The 21403-nt window shown below is 46.2% G+C and overlaps 1 protein-coding gene across 6 annotated transcripts in view; it reads right to left on the reverse strand.

Annotated features, from left to right (window-relative positions):
- The window catches only part of SEC16A (SEC16 homolog A, endoplasmic reticulum export factor), a 1467667-nt gene that overhangs the window by 1345141 nt on the left and 101123 nt on the right, over window positions 1–21403 (reverse strand). For all 6 annotated transcript variants that reach the window (XR_011268503.1, XM_069609587.1, XM_069609588.1 and 3 more), the window contains exon 3: window positions 12330–12472. Coding sequence is in view for 5 of the 6 variants with exons in the window: in XM_069609587.1 (XP_069465688.1) it covers window positions 12330–12472 (143 nt within the window). In the remaining variant the exon portion in view is untranslated. The remainder of the gene's footprint in view (window positions 1–12329; window positions 12473–21403) is intronic.

Consider the following 21403-nt stretch of genomic DNA (forward strand, 5'->3'; position numbering starts at 1 on the left):
GTGGGACAGGGGTCTTTCCTATGGGTGCCTTGTCAAAGGTTTTAGGGGCGGTGGACGTTCAGGTTGGATGGTTTAGGACTCAGTTAGGTGAGTAGTGATAGATCTCAGGCTGTTGGCAGTTAATTGGGACTCGGTTTCACCGGAGTGGGTGATCCATAACGGCAGGTGGTGCTCGGCGCCTTAGTTGGCGCACGGGTGGGCGTGGGCCCTTGTTTCAAACAGTCTCGGTCGGTCGTTTGAGTAGTTGGCTTTGGGACCCCTTGGTGGCTAGAGGAAGGTTTATTCAGCACCCAGATCTGAGGTGAATGGACAGCAGGAGAGGCATGGCTTCAGGTCGTGACTGAACACCGCTGGGTATGAGGGTCCCGCGCAGTGGGAGGGAGGCCTACGTCTAGCAGAACAATTGAGTGCAATAATAAGCACCGCTGGAATTGAGAGCCTATGCCCAACAGAGCAATTGAGTACTATCCTAAACACAGCTCGATTTGAGGGTCGTTTGAACAGTTGGGTACAAAACTAAGCACAGCTAGGTTTGAGAGTCCTGTATAGTAGGAGAGAGGCCTACGCCTAACAGAACAATGGAGTACAATCCTAAACACAGCTAGCTTTGAGGGTCAAGTCAACAGTTGGGTACAAAACTAAACACAGCTAAGTTTGAGAGTGTGGGAGCGAGGAGGGCAGTGGAAAATAATCAGGGTTTTATATGGGTTTGCTAAGCGGCTAGGCTTCCAATGTAGAGTAATTGCTCTACTCCCAACCTAGGCCACTACTACCATGCTGGGGCCTAGTAGTTGCTGGTTGACATGATCTGGAGCCGCCTCTGTTGGAGCCGCCCTTTGCCTTGGGGCCCTTAGCCACAGGGGCTGCCCTAGGAGGGGGTCAGTTATGACCAACAAACGTACCAATCAGGCACTGTGGTTGGGCTCGGAGGCGGGAGGCCAAACACGGAAGTGGAGCGGAAAGGGCAGGGAGCGCACATGGGCCTAGGGGGATCTCAAAGCAGGTGCAAAATACAAAAATGGGGGCCCAGAGGGGTCTTCAAGCACAACACTCACCGGAATCTCGCCAATCGCTAAATTAAATGGTGCAATGACAAATATAAACTTAAAGTCCTTCCCTTGGGTGAAAAGTATGGTGGGTAGAATATCTAAATGAATGTCCTTCCTTAAATAACAAAAGTCTAACAGCTCAAACGGTCTTCTTGTATGGTTTGCTCAGATAGACTAACAGGACCACTTACACAAAGCACTCAAACTGGGACCTGTAGTTGACATTTAGGTGCAGGGCTTCTTAAGAAAGGGATCAGCTGGGTCCTGCACTTTGGTTCTCCATCTCCGTCCTTCGGTTAGGTAATCCCTCTCTCTCAGTGTGACTGCCCTTTCCTTCAGGAGTCTTCATTACCTGAACATCTTTCTTCTTGGTCCCTCACATCCTCAGGGGATCTGGAACTTCGCCCCTCTCCTCTTCAGGGGATCTTTGCTTTTGCCCCTCTTCTTCTTAGGGCTCCTGCTTCTATCCTGGTCTCCATCAGGATCTTAGAAAGTTTTTGCCTTAGCCTCTTTCCAGGCTTCTCAGGCGGGTCAGCGCTTCTACCTCTTTGGCGTAGGTGGGCTGTAGAAGTAATTTCCTTCTTCCCCCCTGGGTCAGCTAGTCTCCTTAGCTCTTCCACTTATTTTGGCTTCAGTGGATCCACAGGGGTACTCTCCTTCTTCCCCTTGGGTCAATCAGGCAGTTTCCAGGCATGCAGTGCTCCAGGGTAGTCCTGGCTCCTTCACCCAGGCAGCAACTCCTCCTTCAGAATACAGCTCTTTTTCATACAGCAACTTCTAGAGCAAAGTACAGGAAACCCATCCCTGACAGACAAGTTCAAAATAAACTGGCTCTGCTTTTATAGCTCGACTGCTCGTCATCCTGTTGGCTGCTGATTGGTGGAAAGCCCTGCTTACAGGATTGGCTGGCAGGGCATTTCTACTCTGGTCCTCCTGTGTTTAGGCTCTCTTACTGTTGGCCAGGTGGTCTTCTATTACTTCAATTGTAGATTCATTTTATTGGCTTTGCTTTTTGTTTTCTTGTTTTATCCTGGGCTCCATTTAAATATGATTTGCCCGAACCCTTGGCCTCAGGTTTTTATTTATCCAAGTAACTCTCGGTCCTATGGTCCTCGCATAGGCTCTATGAAGCAGCAATAATATGCCAACGTCTTCATCCCGCTTCCCTCCCCCTTCCCCCGAGCTTACTCCAATTCGTCATTCTCAATTACCTCCTCTAGAGGTGTATTTTGTACTTCACTTGTCGAAGGGTTACTCCCTTCTTCATCGGTCGGAGCCGATTCAAATAGTGTAGCTACTAGTTGCCTCCCATGACACCCACCCGGTTAGTTGCTTCACTCCCCACCACAGTCTCAGCCTCTACCCATTTTTTGAAGATCTCGCCACCACATCTCCACCTTCGGTCTACTATTAGCTTTCCAGCCCATGGCAATCCTGCACTTAGCCAGTATGTACGCTAGGTCCTTGAGCTTGCATACATGTTTCAACTTACTTGGCCTGGGAAACCCTCCTATCCTACACGCCCACACAGATTCTACCTCCAGTTTAATCCCTTTTTCATGCAGGTAATTTGCCGCCTCCTGCCAGAACCTTCCTATTTCGGGGCATCCCCAAAACATATGCATCATACCCGCGTTCACTTCACCACAATTAGGACATGTCTGTACCCCAGAGTTATTGAAACGCGCAATCCTCTGTGGGGTCATATACACCTTACCTTATGGGTGATCTACAACTGGATTTGCTGCAATCTCGCATTTCTGGACACTTTTTTGTGATCTCTTTCGGCTCTCACCCACATCCCATCACTCATAGGTTCCCCAGCTTCCTCTTCCCAGTCCCGTCTCAACTGAAGTACCTCCTTACCCACTCTAGACATAAGCAGTTTGTAAATTCGGGAGACCTCATGCCCTCCCTCTGACACATCATAGATTGTTTCAATGACCGTGTCTGGCTCACCTTCCATCACCTCATCCGCCCACATATTCTTTACCATTCGCACTAACCTGTTGTCGGTGATATATTGTCTCCGATGTAGGCTGGTATTCTGCTCAAGCATATCGAATCCCATCCCATCTTGCCACATATCCCCCACTGTTGCAATACCATTAGTTCCCAATGTCTCCGAACTATCTTCCGCAGTTGTTCGTCCACCCCCTTCAATGTCACTAGCGGTATCTGCGGGGAGTATGATGCTGGGTTCTCGATGGCCTGGCAAGCTCTCTGCCATATCCTCCTACCCAATCTCAAGATTCCCGTATCTGCTTGCAGGTGTGCTTTTGTTAACCAAATACATTCTTTCAGAAAGAACGGTGCGCATTCATGCTTTAGTAGTCTAGACTCCGGTGTCGGGTCATCTGATAGCCACCTAGCAACATACTGCAGTTGACTGGCTAAGTAATATATCTCAAAGTTTGGCAATCTGATGCCCCCTTTCTCATATGTGTTCTGCAATTTCCACAATGCTATCCTATTTCTAGTATTGTGCCATATTAATCCTCTGCACAGACTATGGAGCTTAAAGAATCGCTTAGGTATCATGTGAGGTATGTTCCCGAAGAAGTGCAACAACCTAGGCACAATCACCATTTTCAGTGATGCCACTCTCCCCATCATTGTCAAGGGGAGTTTGGCCCAAAAGTTCATACTGCGTTCAATATTCGCCACTGCCTTCTCCGTATTGTTTTTATGTTCAATCTCTGGTGTATGATATATATCGAACCCCACTTCCACTTTTGATAGTTCACCAAATTAGCATACTGTCTGCAGTATACTTTTTCATTATTCATATATGGCACATACTCACAAACTTCAAAATCTTCGTCCTTTAGAAGATTCACTTTCACTCTCTCTCAGGATTGGTAAATGGCTCTATTCCTCTCTTTCTCCCTCAGTTCTGTTATGTTTAATCATTTGAATTTGACAGTCGCCAATACGCCCTGGTTTTCCCTTTGTCACAGCGTGGACTCACCGGCTCTTAGTGGCTTTTTCTTTCTCTCGCAGACTGCTGGTAGCAGTGTTCAAGAGCTTTCTTCGAGACAGTTCGCTCTCTGCGTCCCTGATTCGCGCGGCTTCAGCTGGTCTTGCCAGCTTTGCACGGGTGTCCCGTAGGTGAACTACTGCTTTCTAACACCAGTGAATTCCCAGGAGTGCTGCACTGGCTTCTGGCATTCCCGCTGTGTGACGTCTTCTCCGCGTAGCCATCTGCTTCCGAGCTCCTAAGCCGTTTGGCTCCACTGACCTTCCAGCCAGATGATCGCACAAAGAGGAGCAGCCCGCTCTCACCAGCAGTCGTGCTGAGTTTCTCGCACTCCAGATTTAAATGTCCTGGGCACATGTGTGTGCTCCCAGCAACTAGAGTGATACTTGTGCTTGGGACTTCTCTTATTCTGCATTCCTCCAATCCTCTTCCTCGTCGCAGTGGTGAGGTTTTTATGGGAGCAGTAGTCCCTTTCTGACAACTTGCATGAAAATACTGGATGAACGTCCAAAATGGGTTTTGATGGCAAGTCAGTCAGGAGGATTGGTATGTGGAGTTAAGACAGATTTGAGCAGATCTACAAGGCAAGCCTGTGTTTGAGAGTTGGTCTATAGGTTGCAACAAAAATGATTCACTACTCTCTATAGAAGGAGCAAAGGAGGAGTTACAATAGGCCATTAAAGTGTTGTAAATGGCAGATTTATCCTGCAAGGGCAAAGGAGGATACCATGTGTCACCCGCTGATACCATCACCCCCTCCCGGAAGCTGACTCCTCCCCCCCAGCCCCATGTGATTCTCCTTCATATAGCCACCCCCAGGGTCAGGATGAGGTAGCAGTTGCCGTCCCTTGGCCACATGGGAGGAGGTCACAGCCGGGAAAGGAGTGATGATATCATTGGATCCATCACACTTTCCTCTGAGGTCCGGCAGTGTCTCTCTGCGTCTTCTCTCATCGACTTCAATATCTCAGAGAGGAGCACACTGCCATCCCGGCTCCCGGTGTTCCAGCACTGGCACAACAAGGTTTGGATGCCCATCCAGTCTGCCACACGTTGTAAACTGTGCCACTACTGCCGCCATCCCGCTCCAGCGGGTCGCGCCACTACTGCCGCCAGGCAGTCTTGGGTAAGGCTCTTATGTGCATCAGGCACAGCAATTCACTGAAATACCGTCCAAGACACCCAATTTGAGTAACGTGCCTCCAGTTCAAACTTGAACAGGAAAAGACAAGGTGCATCCTATTTCTCCCAACTGGCTACCAAACTACGGAACTCCATACCTATTCATAGTTGCAAGGAAGTAAACCACCAGACGTTCTTTAAACAACTCGAGACCTATCAACTGAAATGGATAAACTGCAACAAAGATTAGCATACAGAATACACAGTCCCCTATGCCTTGTCTTTCACAGCAGAGACTGGTCTAGGGAATCCACTTAAGGAAAGACCACACATTGCAGGGCTACCTTCTTTGTGCCCATCTCCGCTTCTACGAGCTGCAACATGCATCCAGAACCAATGAATCATAGCGCACACACCCTACTGTCACACCGAGAGAAGTGTCTGTATGCCAACCCTTCACCTTCTTCCCAGTTCTCCCTACTCTCACTCCATTGCTAGCCGCATAACTCACTCACTGTTTCATTTTCAACCTAACACCACTTTTAATCCCTATCGTACGACCACTAGGTATAGTATACTAAACAATGACTCACCATATACAGGGACTAACAGCAGCCAAGGCACCCATCACTGCTGCCCGCAATCCTGCCACTGCTCGTACAGATTACCTCTCCCATCACTTTTTTTTCGAACCCAAGACAAGAACATAGAATCCATACCAGCACACTGGTCACTAGTGCTTCTGACCTTCACTAATCAAAACCAGAGGATTTTATGTATATCTGGCTTATGTGACGATTTTAGGGAATTCATCTCCACTTTCCAAGGAGGCGAGGCAGGTAAGCTCAACACCCTCTAGGCGACAGGGAGGTACCACCGCGTGTACCCCGACCTCCCAACCCCACCCCACACTATAGAGGACAGGAAATCCTCAGAGAGGGAAACAAGTTATCCTCCCTTGTATCAAGATCTTGGTTATATGAGAATTACAAAAGCCAACTGTGTGAGTGCCCCTATAGAAGCAGCTGATGTAGTTTCTGACCCTTTTCATGCTGCCATCCTTGTATGAAGCTCAGGACCAATGGATTGTCTAATCTTGTTGCAGGGAGGAACATAAAGGTTCTGCAAGACTGACAGAGGAGAGAGGAAAATGCACACAGGAGGAGACTCCCCCACCCCTTCTTGGAGGCATGTTTTTTAGGTTTATTCAAATAAAAACCTTTACAAAAATAGACATTTTTCATACGTTACATAAAACAATTAAAAAAGAAAAGCAAGAGAAGATTCGCCATACAGCTACTACATTCTTGTAAAATCCTAACAGAATCAATATATATATTTTTTTGTTGCCCTTTTCATAATATACCTGAAACAATTAAAAGGACGAGCAAAAGGTTCAACATTCATCTATCACCTTCCTGAAAAATACATAGGACAACCCAGGGATGCATGTCATTAGTGCATTTTCTTTACACATAAAACCCATTATATTGATTTTGTACTTATATGCCCTTTAGAACTGAGCGGCAGAGTAATAAAGTAACAAATGATGTGTTACTTAATTCAAAATCAAAAGTTATACTTTGGTACCAGATGCACAGTTAACCAATTAGCTGTTCCTCACTCAATTTTGCATCTATGATTACAAGGAAATCGATTAATTTTAGTAGAAGTTTATGACTAAAATATTCCATGCAAAGTTTCCATAAGGATTCCCTAACATTGTTGGACTTGTTCATTAGATAGCAATCAAATATTCGAATGCGGGATTCTTCGGAATATGCGGAATAAATCACCAAATGTTTCAAGGTTTCAATCTCATCATCTACCACACAAAAATGACATATTACCGAGCCCGTTAACCCATGGCAGTTGTACCAGTACTTGGATCTTGAGTAAGTTGGGAATTGATTTAATCTGAAACGCATATACATTTGTCTTGCAGCAGCAGAGGGGAACTGAATTAGATATTTTAACCTTGTACCCCATTTGCTTCGAAAGAGATTGTATTCCTTAAAGGATGAATATGTCCCCATAAGATCCAACATGCTACACCAATGAAATCTTTGAAATGTTCTCTTTTGACTTGGTAGCCACATGCCCATGGATTCTGGGGTTTCATTGATGACATTAAGAATTGCCTGGAGTTTTGAAGTGAGTTTGTTCAGAGATCGAATGCTAGAATCGCCTAAAGTTTTGTTAAGCTCTACATATAGAGTGTTTTAGGCGGGTTCAGCATTTTTGTGCAATTGGTTATACTTCTCCAATTACGTTTCACTGATAGAGGAAACAAGTGGAGTTTCTGGCAAATCATTACGTTAGGGATTGAGAGTGCTAGGCCTAGTACATTTTTCCAGAGTTTCCCCTGAAGTACGTCAAGGAAGTCATCGATCTCATAGCTACAAATGTCCAATATATATATAATTATTATAGGTTCAACTTTGAGCAAGTAGAATTGGATGAGAGGTAGCAAAGAGAACATACAGTATCTGTGAAATATGATTTTCATTTGTGAGGATAGGGTTTTGACCTTATGATCTAGGACATTTTTCCACATTTTTGATGAATAAGAGCCTGTAAGAGGGTAGCCTAAATAACGAACCATAGAGGCATATTCTATATTAATCCCATTAAGTGACCAGGCAAATCGAAAGGGCTTCCGTTTACCATCAGCAAAGGTTAATATATATGATTTGGACGGATTCGGGGTTAAATTGTGTGTGTAGACGAATTCTGCAAATAGATCTAATTGTTTTTGCAGACCAAAAGGGGTTCTGTCAAAAAATAGCAGATCATCCGCAAATCCCATCCAATCCAATTTAAATGAACCTAGTTTTACTTGGAAGCTTCCCTCGTTTTGCCAACGGTAATCTAATCCCAGGAAGTATATATAGATTGAATAGGACTGCTGCCATATTGCACCCATGTTTCACCCCCAAGTCAGTTGGAATGGGGTTGGTGAGTGCACCTTCTCGATTCAGGCGAACACGGTAATTGGTGTTTTTATGAAGAAGCGCAATAAGGGCAACCAAAAAAGGAGGAATTCCCATTGCTAGTATTTTGGCCCAAAGAAGCTCTCGAATTACACTATCAAAGGCTGCAGTTAAATCCAGACTAGCCATATATACTTGGCCACTTTTGGAAGTCGAAGTTTGAGCCTGAAGATGGGATATGATTGTAGCGTTCAGGGGACAACCAATTTGTTTCTGAAAACCTACCTGGTAGGGCGACAATAGATCCTGTTGATCGATCTGCATTTGCAGTTGATGAAGCAGTAGTAAGGAAAATACTTTCGAGGAGGCATCTGTTAGCGCTATCGGCTGATAATTGGACGGAGAATCGGGGGGGGTCCTTTTTGTAAATGGGGAAAACGAGGGCTGAACACCAGGAGTGTGGAATTATACCAGTGTGGAGAATCAAATCTAATTTTTAGGCTATGAGCCCAAAGGAGCGGATTGGATTTGTATACGCATGCTGGCAAGGCCATCGGGCCAAGGAGCCCTTGATTTTTTTTTAACTTCCCTATGGCCTCGGTGATATCCCGCATCGACCACAGTGATTGCATACCCAGTTGCAACTTAGGTTCACCACCTTTAAGCGGGGTGAAATGGTCAGGTAATTGATATTTAGCTTTTAAATGAGACACCCATACCTCCGCCGTGATCACTGATTCGAGGCATGTAGAGCAGAGGCGCCAGAGAGTCACCAGAGCGTTGCTGCCTCCTACAATGGCAGGAACCAGGGAGGCTTGGGCCCGCCGAATGACAAAGAATCCAGACCGCACGCTGAAGTCCTGTTGAGTCCTGACAGCAAGAACAAATGCAGACAAACCGATGTGGAAGACCAGAGGGAATCGTGGTTCTGCTCTGGCAGATGAGACTATATCCCCCCCCCCCCCCCCCGAGGAACGCCAGTGCTATGAACAAGGTGCGCAGTGGTTCTATGGAACCGGCAGGAGAGGCCCATCCAAAAACCAAGGCGGGGTGAGAGACGATAGACCCCAGAGAGGGGTGTGAGAAACAGGACCCCAAGGCAAGGTGCGAGAAGCAAGCCTCCGAGGCAGGGAGAAAGCAGCAATAGTCTGTGTGCGGTGAGTGTATCAGGACCTAAAGGCGGGGTGTGAGAAGCAATACTTGAAGGTGGGGGAGAAACACCATATTTCTGAGCTGAGTAACTATGGTCCGACTGCGAAACTCAGACTATTATGTAAGGAGGTGAAAAAGAATAGAGGCATTGTGAAATCCTGATCTTTGAACTGCACACGTGGCCTGGAAGAAATCAGACATTTGGGTGGAGGTCAGAAGTCAGCCACCACTTCCTAAGTTGAGAAGAAACTCCTTACCAGACCTTCTATAGTTGAGTTTCTGTTAATCTTTTTGTTAGTGGTAGGTTCAGAACTCAGGTTAGATTAGGCTTTGGACAGAGGACGGTTTTAGGTTTGTAAGCCATCCTGCAAGCACACTATGATTTACTTTATAGAATAGGGTGAAACCTCCTCAGGAGAAAGGAAAAATCCTTATTTCTGTTTAATACAAAGCTGTATGAAAAATGACCTCTTTTTCATCTCCTGACACGGACTTATCACACTTCTCGAATATTATGACCAACACCACCCTATCCTTTCTCATTTTCTTTACAGAGCCACATGCAGCAATAACAATATATCTAGCAGAAAGTCACTAAACAGGACCACTTACCATACTCCTTTGCTGTGAGGTTGTGTAGGGTGAATGAAAATAAGAAGCTAAGCAATGCGAGACAAAAGAACCAGAAAACAGTCCTCCTGCTATGCATCCAAACAGATTGGCCCCATCTCGCCTGCACTTCAGAAAGACACTAATGGCCAGCAAGAAAAAACACATTTATTTGGCGTTTTATAATCTGCAGCATATGTACAAGATAATATCTAATGTCAGCATTTGGGAAATATCAGGCGAGGAAATAACACGCAGACTTAGATGGCAAGTGTGCGAGGTTGTATACAGGAGAATCTAGTTCAGGAATTGATTGTTGGAGGTTTCTTTGGGAACTCATCAAGGTTGTTCTGTGAGTGTTTTTGAGAAAAGTCAAAAGAAACTATTCCTTACCTTTTTTGTACTCTTATTCACTATCCCACGGCAAGACATTGGTTCTATTGGCACACAAGAACAATATAGAGAGCGATAAATACAGTAGCAGGGTTTGCATGGTCACCAACCACTTAACTGATATTCTGTATAGGGGGGGGGGGAAATCACACACCAAGGGTTCTCCATCCACCTACTGGAATTGGAGAGATCCTTTTGCCAATGACTACACTTGTTTTCTTTCCCCGAAGAGCGGAGGAAAAGCTTCTTGCATGATTGTGCTAAACTCTAAACTCTTGAACATACTCACTCTTGCCTACGATCCATACAAACTTAATAATGTGTACATACAGAATCATTCAAAAAGCCAGAGGAAAAAAAACAATTTATGGCATATTTGTCTGAAATTTGGCTATAAGAAAGTCTTGCATAGCCTAAAAAATTGAAACAAATATGTCATACAAAACATTACAGTGAAGAAGAGCTATGCAGGTGTCCCCCGAACCCTTCTTCACTGTAATGTGAGCTGGGGTTGCGGGGGTGTCCCCCGCTCCTGACTCAAAATATTTTTTTTAAAGAAAAGTGGACACTGCGGCGCCGGTTCCCATACATGCAAGTGAAGGGAACCGGCATAGCAGAGGGATGTTGGTGACGGTGGCACACAAGGAGGTGGGCCACCCATAGATAAGTAAGGGGGTGGGGTGAGGGCAAAGTCTGAAATGTTCAGGGGAGAGAATACAGTTATTTTCAGAAAAATTACTTTCGGTCTTTTCTCCCTCAAACATTTCAGCTTTGCTCTTCCAACCCCAATCCGTTCATACTAGTGGTGACAGAACCTTCAAGCAGCAAGCAGTTTAGTTAGCCTTTAGGGTAGGTTCATCAAGATTGGACAATTAAAAGACTACATACAAATGTATAATGTCATCAGAATAGCATTTAAGGCAGCCGCGTGACAGTCCAGAAAGGTTACAGAAGACATCATTTCACCCTGTGGCCATAACAGTGGGGTCAGAAGCAACCAGACTTGTGTAAAGGGTATTAGATTCAGTGACAGCCCTATACCAATGTTCAAACAGTTATTCCAGGGATGTTGCCTGGCATAACAGGCTATTAGAGATTTAGACTGGACTAAAGGTTAGGGGGCTCGATAATTATGTGTCCCTCCAGTGGTCAAGTATAAAGCAGACATGATGGTAGTGCAGTTTATTTTATACCATTCTTTCTTTCCCTTGAGACCGAGTGTGCACGATTGTCAACCTAAAGGAGATTTCAAGAATGGAGTATCAGGGGTCGGGTGAGGTTTAGCAACTCATCCTTTGGTCCTAGCATCTCACCTTGACAAATGAAGACCATGATTCTCAAGAAATTCCTGGTTGCCCATGGATCAATTGATGGCACCTCTTACTGCCTTCACTTACCCAGCTCTCCCTTTCACAATATACATTTTATTTCAGCTTTTGCCATCAACTGGTGCAGAGAAAATGCTTCCTTGATGAATTACAAATAACTAATCAATAACAAAAATATTACAGTATTATACATTCAAACTATAAGAATTCTGAAATCTTTAAAAGAGAACTAAAGGAATTAATCAATGGAAGAGCAGTGGAGATTGATATATTACACTCCCGATTGCCTCCATGCAAGTTAGCACCAATGCTTTATTTATATATTTAGCCAGAGTTTGATGTTCATTATTTTGAGGCTTCAGTAGCCAAGTTATTGTTTCAGATCTGGAACATATGCTGTAAGAAACTCTCCCTTTCATTCTTGCTCAGCACTCATCCTCTTTTTTGTACAGTGGAATGCTGCTTGCAAGCTGGGTGTGCGCTATATAACTCCAATGAACATATACCTACTTTTGACAAATGCACACTTCAAACAGTTTTGAGGGAAGAAAAGCTCAAACATTCTGTAGCTTGCTCCCAGTACCCTCCAAAAAGATGCAGAAAATGGTGCGGCAAAGTGACGAACATCGTGTTTGTGATGTGATCATAAAAACAACAAATGGTTGTAGCAGAGGCATGTGTCAAAATGTGCTGTCATATCCAGAATATGCACATTTAGAAAGGGTACAACAAATTAAAAGGAAAAAAAGGAGCCGGTACATACCTAGAGGAAGGCCTGTCGGAGGTACGACTACATCGGGAACTCGGCCGTTCAGGCTCCACATAGCGGTACCTGCCTGGGTCCACATACGCGCCATTTGTGACATCATAAACTCCATAGCGTGGGTCGTAAGATCCATATGGATTCTGAAATAGTTGGTTTAATGTCATATTCATTAACTACGCATTTTAAACCATCAATTTTCAACACCACAAGACTCAATAGTTCAGCACATTTCTGCCGAATGCCTCACAACAGCAGGGCAATTGAGGTTTTGATGGAGGATGGCATATACCACAACCATAACTAGCTAACAAGGAGAACATAACAAATATAAAAACATGTTTGACTTGAAACACTGGTACACAAAAAGATGGAAGCAGCCTAAATTCATCATTAAAACAATGTAGGTGTCACGGCATCCCTCATTGCTTGAGTCCGTTTACATCTTACAATAGTCTTATCACTACATTTATCATTTGTTTCTTGGATAACATTAGTACTACGCAGATCAATTTTCAGATGAAAGAATCTACCACTTTGTGTGACATAACCACATACAGAGGGATATGCCCCGACTATTACTGTTTCAGTCATCCAAATACTTACAGTGAAAGATGCAGTCTGATGCCAGTTCTGTGGCCACCCTTCCACGCCTCTCCCTTTGAATGGGATTAGTACAAGGAAGAACCCTCTTTCTCCAACCTTACCATAGTATAGAATGTAAAAAGCCAGAGGATAGGGTTTCTGTACATTATCAAAAGCAACCGCTTGAAAAAGGAAAAGTTACTCACTAGTGACTACTGTATTCCTAGTCCCCTTTCTTCCATACTAGTGGGTATTCCCTCCATCGGGACGGGATCAGAACCTTTTGTAGCACCATACAAACCAATGTCTGTCCATTTTGTGTGTCATGGGCCCCACCTCCTCAAACCCTGCCTGTGTGCCTCGCCCTTCAGTCCTTTTTGACCAGCCCAGGTGGAGATGTTAATAAAGATGAGGACATTTTTAGGGGGATGGAGGGAGGGCGTATGGAGGAAAGGGGACTATAGATGGGGAGTACAGTAGTCACCATGGTGAGTAACTTCCTTACTCCTTCGTCCCGCCCATTTCGTCCATACTTGTGGGAGATTCTATAGCATGAAGGCACGCCCCTGCACGCTCACACCAGAAAATACAGCCTGCTGGGGAAAATGGCCCAAGACACTCTTGCAAGGATAACCAGTATTTATTTGTACAAAATACAAGTGCATCGGCAAAGAACTCTGCTGCAGCCGAACGTTCTGAGCTCCGTAGGCACGTGCAGCACATTATAAGCACAAACAACATCACTGATGACATAATTATATATGGTACAATGGTAATTGACAGGGGTCTATACATGTAGGGCCTGCTCCATGTGGAATGCCAGGCCATTGGTCGATCTTCATCTGTCCGTCTCCGTCCACATGGGCGCTGCTGGGCTCGTCATCCGAGGTGAAGCTGCCCTAACAATTAATTGGCTACTAACATAATGTTATTCTATCTTCGTAACTGTACACCGGGCAGATACAGGGATGAGCTCAGGGGGAGGGCTGAGGCCACACTAACTCACACGTTACACTCAATTCCCCAGACAGATCAACTCCCAAGGGCCTCCACCTTCGTTTTGGGCTAGAATTTGTCACCACCCTGCACCTCGATGCACAAATCATGTGACCCACTTGTGAAGGCGCAATAGCCTTGCCTTCCGATCTTAGTGATCAATCAAGGGAAGTAAATGTTTTTATGGTCGATGGTCTGGGTTTGGATGGTCTTGTTGCATGCAAAGGTCTCAGGATAAAAGCATTGCAAAGCTGTATTTCTTGTGTGGGGATTGTTGGGGGCAGGAGGGCGTTGTTATCTTTTCTGTGGGATGGTGCTGCCAGTAGGCACGCTGCTCCCTTCTCATGACCTTGCAGGGCGAATTCTTCTCTGTGCGCGAGGGCCTGTAACTTTAGAACAATGGAGGATTTCATTGACTCTGAGACCTGGCCGGGGTGGGGACGATGTTCACGATCATGCAAAGGATCGAATACTAAAACATAATGCTGTTCGCCGTGTTTGGGCCTAAATTCTAAGATGGCTGCCGCTCGCCAAGATGGCGCTCGCACCCGCATCTACAATATAGCTTGTAATGCATGCGCTGAGGTGATCACGCATTCTCCTCTATGCGCACCCCCCCCTCCGACCTGCTCTCTGGATTTGCTCTTAGCGTTCATTTCTCATTCAGCATTGCCCCGGGGTGGGGGGGTGGGAACACACTATCCTTCCCAACAAGCCCATGTCTCCCAAATGGTGGAAGGTTCTATTTGTAACCCTAAACGAAGAGCTTATTCAGCACTGCATGCCCAAATTAAGCATCTGCACTTGGGTTCATGCTCAGGCAAATAGTGCTTGCAAAAGGCAACAGTGATGCCCATGTTGCTGCGTTTGCGATAACGTCCCAAGGAACATGCCTCTGAAAGGCCACCAATGCTGCTTTTGCCCCAACTAGATGAGCGTGAAGTCTCTTTGGGTGTGGCTTCTTCTGTACGCAATACCTTCCCAGAATCACTGCTACAATGGCTGAGAGCATCGTGTGAGACGTTTGGCCATTTGCAGTGCCTTCTTAGTGTTTCCCATTGGCCAGCTGGTCACAGAAAACCACCATCATGTGACCGGCAGGCTTTGGCCGGCACCCTGCTCGGAGGCCTTCCTCTGAGCTTTTCACTTGGATTGCCATTCCTTTTTCCATCTTTGCAGCGTTTGGTCCAGCGCTCATATCCCTGCTGTAGCCTCACTCTAGAGGTGCTTCATCCGGCGCCCATCTGTACACAAAGGTACTCGTGACTTTGTTCTCCATGCATCTTTAATTGCAACTGCTGTTTTAATTTAAAATGTGAAGAAAAAAAAATGTCAGTCATTTTTTTAGAGATCCAAAATGTTTCTGCCATCCTAATAATCAGCACGAAATCCGCTGATTAGCTTTGATATGGTGCAATGGCATGGTTTTAGCTGCAGCTGCATTCTGATCTTTTTTGTGTGCATTTTGGTGCAATCCTTGGTGCCTTTGAAGATGGCTGACAGCCTCATGTGAGACATATGGCCATTTGCAGTGCCTTCTTTGTGCTTCCCATTGGCCAGCTGGTCACAGAAAACAACCATCACGTGACCGGCAGGCTTCAGCCGGCACCCTTCTCAATGGCCCACTCTAAGACCCCTGTCAGCTTCTAGTCCACTTACAAGCCGCTAAATGAGACTTCTGCTTCTGTTACAGCCCAACCCTCCCCGAGTCTGCTACCCCTGGACTATTTGTACTACCATGACCCTCTTACCATTTTCAGCATGGGTTAGTTCACTCACTCTTGATTTCCCTGTACTCTCCCCTTTACCATCTCGCTCCCTTTTTAAATTCCTTAACTACTGGGCCCTCATTTAACTTGAAGTCAAACCTGGGTGTATTTTGCTATTGTAACTTGCTAGCCCAGTGACTGTTCTATACAGCTGTACTTGCGTACTCCTCCCTCTGCTTCCTCTCTTCCCACACATGCTGTTTCTCTCATCTATTCTAACTGCTTCTCTATCAACTATCCTTCCCTTCTCACCAGTCTGGTAAGAAGTTTAAAAAGAATATCTTGGCCTCCAACCCTGGTCTCCCTGTCGCTGATACCTATACCAGTGCCTCTTCCAGACAGACCCTCACTGACATACTCTTTGTTGTTCCTTCGCCAGATCTATGGACCCCCCATATGATCTCTGTGCTCTGTCCGGTCTCCTCCTCTACCATCAATGGTGACACTCGCTGGGAAGTCCTCATGGCTTCTTTCGACTCCTCCAGAGTCATCCTTAATGTCTACCTAAATAGCATTGTCATGGTCCAAGGTCCTCAGGCCAATCTCCCCCTCTTCGATCGGCGGTTCCATCGCATCATCAACTTCCTTTAATCTCTGGCTGTCCAGTCTGCTCATTCCTTGCCCACTCTTTCCTCCTCCTCCTCCTCCGCCCACTCTTTCCTTCTCCTCCTTCTCCTCCTCCTCCGCCTCCTCCGCCCACTCTTTTCTCCTCCTCCTTCTCCTCCTCCTCCGCCCACTCTTTTCTCCTCCTCCTCCTCCTCCTCCTCCTCCTCCGCCCACTCTTTTCTCCTCCTCCTCCTCCTCCTCCTCCGCCCACTCTTTTCTCCTCCTCCGCCCACTCTTTTCTCCTCCTCCTCCTCCATTCTCCTCCTCCATTCTCCTCCTCCATTCTCCTCCTCCATTCTCCTCCTCCATTCTCCTCCTCCATTCTCCCTGTCCCTCATCTCTGCTCTTTCAGAACCTTTGCGATTCCCTTTCCCTTTCTATCCTCCCCTCTAGCCCGACACACTCTGCAGGACACACACTTGATGTGTTGATCTCCTCTGGCCTCCCCCTCTATATCCCTATGACCACTCCTCTCTCCGGAAGTGACCACTGCCTTCTCTTCTCTCAGCTCTCATTCTTCCCCCCCTCCCGTAACCCCCCCCAAGCCAAGCTCACCCCAACACTGCCACCTACCTTCTCGGACATCCAACCTACAAAGCATGTGTCAGTTGAGGCTTTCGCTGCCACCGTCTCTTCTCCCCCCCCCACCCCCTTCTCTGGCTGACACACCCAGACACAACCCTGTCCCTTCTCTACTCTTCTATTTCTGATACTCTTGATGCTCTTACCCCTGTCATGAGGATCCGCTTGAAGTCCAAAGCCAAGTGCAATTCCTGGTATGACTCCGACCTAGCTACACTCAAGGGTAAGTGTAGGGCGGCTGAGAGGAAATGGAGGGCTTCTTGTTCATCCTCTGACAAACTGGCCTGTCGCCTGCTCCAAAGGCAATACCGTCTCTGTCCGCACCAAGAAGAGAGCCTGTGTCCCTGCGGCATCTAACAACTCAGCCAAACTCTTTAAAATCTGCAAGGAGCTGGCCAGCCCTGCTGTAGTCTCTTCCCCTCCTCTTGCCTCCCAGGCTCTCTGCAATTCCCTTGCCTCTCACGTTATCTCAAAAACCCAGGACATCCTGTCCACCCTCTCCTCCCTTCCCCCGCCTATTCGCCCTCAGTCTATGCTTGCTGACCCCTCCCTAAACCACTCTCTGACCCTCCTTCTCTTCCTTTCCTCTTTTCTCCCCTGATGAGGTCGCTAGACAAGTCCAATCTATGAAAACCTTGTAAAAAAAAAAAAAAAAAAAAAAAAAAAAAAAACAGGTCCAGCCCTGTTCCGCTAAAACCATCAAGGACCACATTGACACCGTCGCTACGGCCCTTGCCAATTTTTGCAACCATTCCTTTGCCTCAGGATCCTTCCCCTCCCCTCTTAAGCACTCCCTTGTGCATCCTCTTCTCAAGAAACCCACAGCGGATCCTTCCTGTCCGGCTAACTATCACCCAATCTCAATTACTCCCTTTCTGGGCAAACTCTTGGAAAAGCTGGCCATCTCTCAGTTTAACCTTTATTCTGACTCTGTTGGCTGTCTCCATGACCACCAGTCCGGTTTCAGAGCGGCGAGAAGCACAGAAACTGCTCTCCTGAACATCCATGAAGATCTTCTCTCCAACCTTGACGCTAACATTCCCTCTGTCCCCATCCTACTCGATCCATAGTCTGCCTTCGACACGGTCAACCATACCATCCTGCTCAACCGTCTGATAACCTCACTGATCAGGCTCTGGCCTGGCTGACCTCTTTCTTCTCCGATCGACCCTCACAGGTCCAACTGGGGTCCTTCCTATCATCTATCTTCCTCTCTACCTGTGGTGTTCCCAAGGGGTCTAACCTCTCGCCCCGGATTTTCAACCAATACCTGGCAACTCTCGTCCACTGCATTGCCATTTTCTGCTCAAGTGTCCAGTGCTACGCTGACGACAACTCATTTTCATGCTGCCCTCGGCCACATCCTCTCCCTCTCTCATCTCTGATTGCCTAACTGCCATTCAAGATTGGTGTGCTGCCAATGATCTTTGTCTGAATGCCAGCAAGACTGAGATCCTCCTCATTGGCAAACCTTCACCATCCTTTCCCCTCACTCTCTGGCCGGCCTCTCTTGGCCCTCCTCCTACCCTACCTGCGAGGCTAAGAACCTCAGGGTCATCTTTGACTCCACACTTTCCTTCTCCGCCCACATCTCTGAGGTCACTAAAAAGTCAAACTTCCTACTGCACCTGCTCACCCTGCCAGCCTCCTGCACTGCCTCCTGACCACCCCTTGCACTTGGGGACTGTATCTGTACCCATACAGTCCCCCCATTTTCTTAATTTTCTGCACCTATCAGACTTACCCAGTTCTGCTGCTGGTAACAGCACTTGCCACTTGCTGGCTGCACTACCACTGTTTACTGCCTCCATTATCTATTTATTTGCATTTATTATTTATCTTTTCTCTTCTGCTAGACACTTTCCACTCTTACCCTTCCATGCACTTTTCCCCTTCCCCTTCCCCATGCACTTGCACGTTCTCAATGTTACTGGGCCTAGTAAGATCGTTTTGTGTTCTCCCCCGTTCCCCTCCCTTGCCTTGTCACGCTCTTAAACACTTCTGTACGAGCGCTATACATATAAAATATATCATACAATCTATCTAGCAATGGTTTCTTTAGACGCAGCAGAGCCCTTATTCCCCCCACAAAAGGTTACGAAGAGTTGAGGAGAATTCCGTAATTCCCTGCTCCTATCCAGGTAAAACCATCGAGCCCTCTGGGCATCCAACATGTAGAGCACTCTCACTGATTTAGATGATGGGTTTGGAAAAAATACTGGAAGGCAAATTTCCTGATTAATGTGGAATGCAGACACAATCTTAGGCAGAAAGAACAGGTGCATGCTGTGAGGCGTCAGAAATGCAAGACAGACACATAGGTAGAGTTTTCCCACAAGTTGCCATTTTATTAAATAAAAGGGGCGAGACAAATACCTATCCTTGCCTAGACTAATAAGGATTTCCCTACCTAGCAAAGTAAGTCTAAAGGAAATTTACCTAATATGCAAATATATCTGGCCCTCACACTAATACATCAAAATCATACAGGAATTAGTTTGCAATTTAAACTTCATATACATTCAACGAAAAGTTATACACAGGAATCCTTGTTACCAGGGTTGGATCCCCTTCTCCTCGATCAAGCCAGTAATTTTCAAACCAAAGTTCAATGTCAGAAAACTTCTTTGTACTAGCAAAGTTCCACTCCAGGTAGAAAATGAAGTTGTTTTCATTCAATATGTTCTTCACTTGGAGAAGTAACTCTTGGTTCAAAAGGTTTTCCACACTGGCGAACAATAGTTAGTTTCTACAACCTTCTGCTTGATAAACCAAAAGACTTCACATAGCAAGTCAGAAGTTAAGCATGTCCTCTGTAGATCAATTACTACCTCTTTGTATTCGTTCTTTAGAAACAACATATTTGTCAGGATGCTTATACAAGAGTTAATCAAATAATGTAATGGCATTGCCACTTCTTTTCCTCACAACCTTGTACCACATTCACAGTAATTAAAATTATCGTCTTTCTGGTCCACTCGCCTGCCAGGACTAACCACTAATTGTCCCTTTCCTGGTTTACTTTCCTGCCAGGAAAATACTCCTACTTCTACAACTTGAAATCTGTGGTAAGGCTTGATAAACACATTTGGCATACAGTTTCTTTCTCCAGCATACTACACAAAAGGATAATAGTTTTCACTTCATCTGTTTGCCATAAGCAATGCAGGTTACACTTCTCTCCCCCTTGTTCCTTGATATAAGGAGGGTATTCTCCTGCTGTATCTGAATTTCTTTTACACAACCTCTTGGCTGTGGGTAAAGAGGGAAGAAGTGGTCACCCACAAGGTATCTTGCTATGGGACTATCATATTGAAATTACCTTGGTATTGCTTTCTTTGGCAGTTCAAGTTATACGGGCCCCCTTTTAGATATCCCTCTTCAAGGAAGTAGTGTCTTCTTGGATTTAATATTGCCCCCATTTGGCTTGGACAATGCGGGTTATAATATTGTCTTATTGACTATTGCCCCTTTTGGCAATGCGGGTTACAATATTCTCCCATCCGACATCTCATAATAGGAGTGTTGCGTTTAAATTCAGTTCGGTATTCAAAATCAACCAGCGGTCTCCTTTGGAATGCCCCCCGGGTCACCTGCATCAGGCCAACTCACCAGTCTGTGCCCACATCTCCTTATGACATGCTGCTTCGTTCGTCGCGACTGGTAACGTTTGACAGTTCCTGCCAGCATGCCTTTGCTCGTGCCGTAAACGACGTCTGTACAACCCTGTGTGCTCACCAGTGAAAACCTTTCACCAGAGCAGGCTCCAGGATGCAGGGAGCTTCTGTCTTCTGTGGGGTCTCTGGCCTATATACTGCTTCCCACTGCGCGTCCTCTGGATTCACCAGGAATCCAGACTTCCACCAGCCTCTCTGCATGGTGCCGCACTGTCAGCACAATGGCGACCAATTTCTCTGCTTCCTCCTACGACTTCTGCTTGGCCCATACCTGAGGGCCTTTAAATATTGAAAGGTCCCTCTCAGGTGTGGGTCATTACGACAACTAGACCGCACATCACTCTTTGATAACTCTGGACCCCTCTTCCTTGGAGTCCATAATGTTTCTACTTGTTTAAACATCAAAATCCATAGTTTTATGAAAGGTCATTAAAGCTGTATGGTCATTAGGGAAATTGTTCAGAGGGTTCTCCCATTCTGCCTGACTCGGGTCACCTCCCATGGGATCCTGCCGGATGCTACCACCCCCAGGGTCAGGATCATGTAGCAGCTGCCTTTCCCATGCCACGTGAGAAGGGTTACAGGCCAGGGTTTTTGGGATGATCAACTCTCATTCATCACAGTATGGAGCACCACCTTGTCTCGATGGAAAGTAGTAAAGTGTTCGCCCGCCACTAAGGCCTGTATTTCACAGATTTTCCTTGCTGGCGTTATAGCCACCAAAAAGACTGTCTTCCAGGACACCAGCTTGAGGTCTGCAGACGCCAATGGCACGAATGGCTTGTGGCACAATGCTGCCAGGACAACATTCAAATCTCACTCAGGATGAGGAGACTGGACTGCGGGAAACAGGCGACAG

The sequence above is a fragment of the Ambystoma mexicanum genome, chromosome 8 (assembly GCF_040938575.1).
Source record: "Ambystoma mexicanum isolate Mex_15411 chromosome 8, UKY_AmexF1_1, whole genome shotgun sequence".
Lineage (NCBI taxonomy): Eukaryota > Metazoa > Chordata > Amphibia > Caudata > Ambystomatidae > Ambystoma > Ambystoma mexicanum.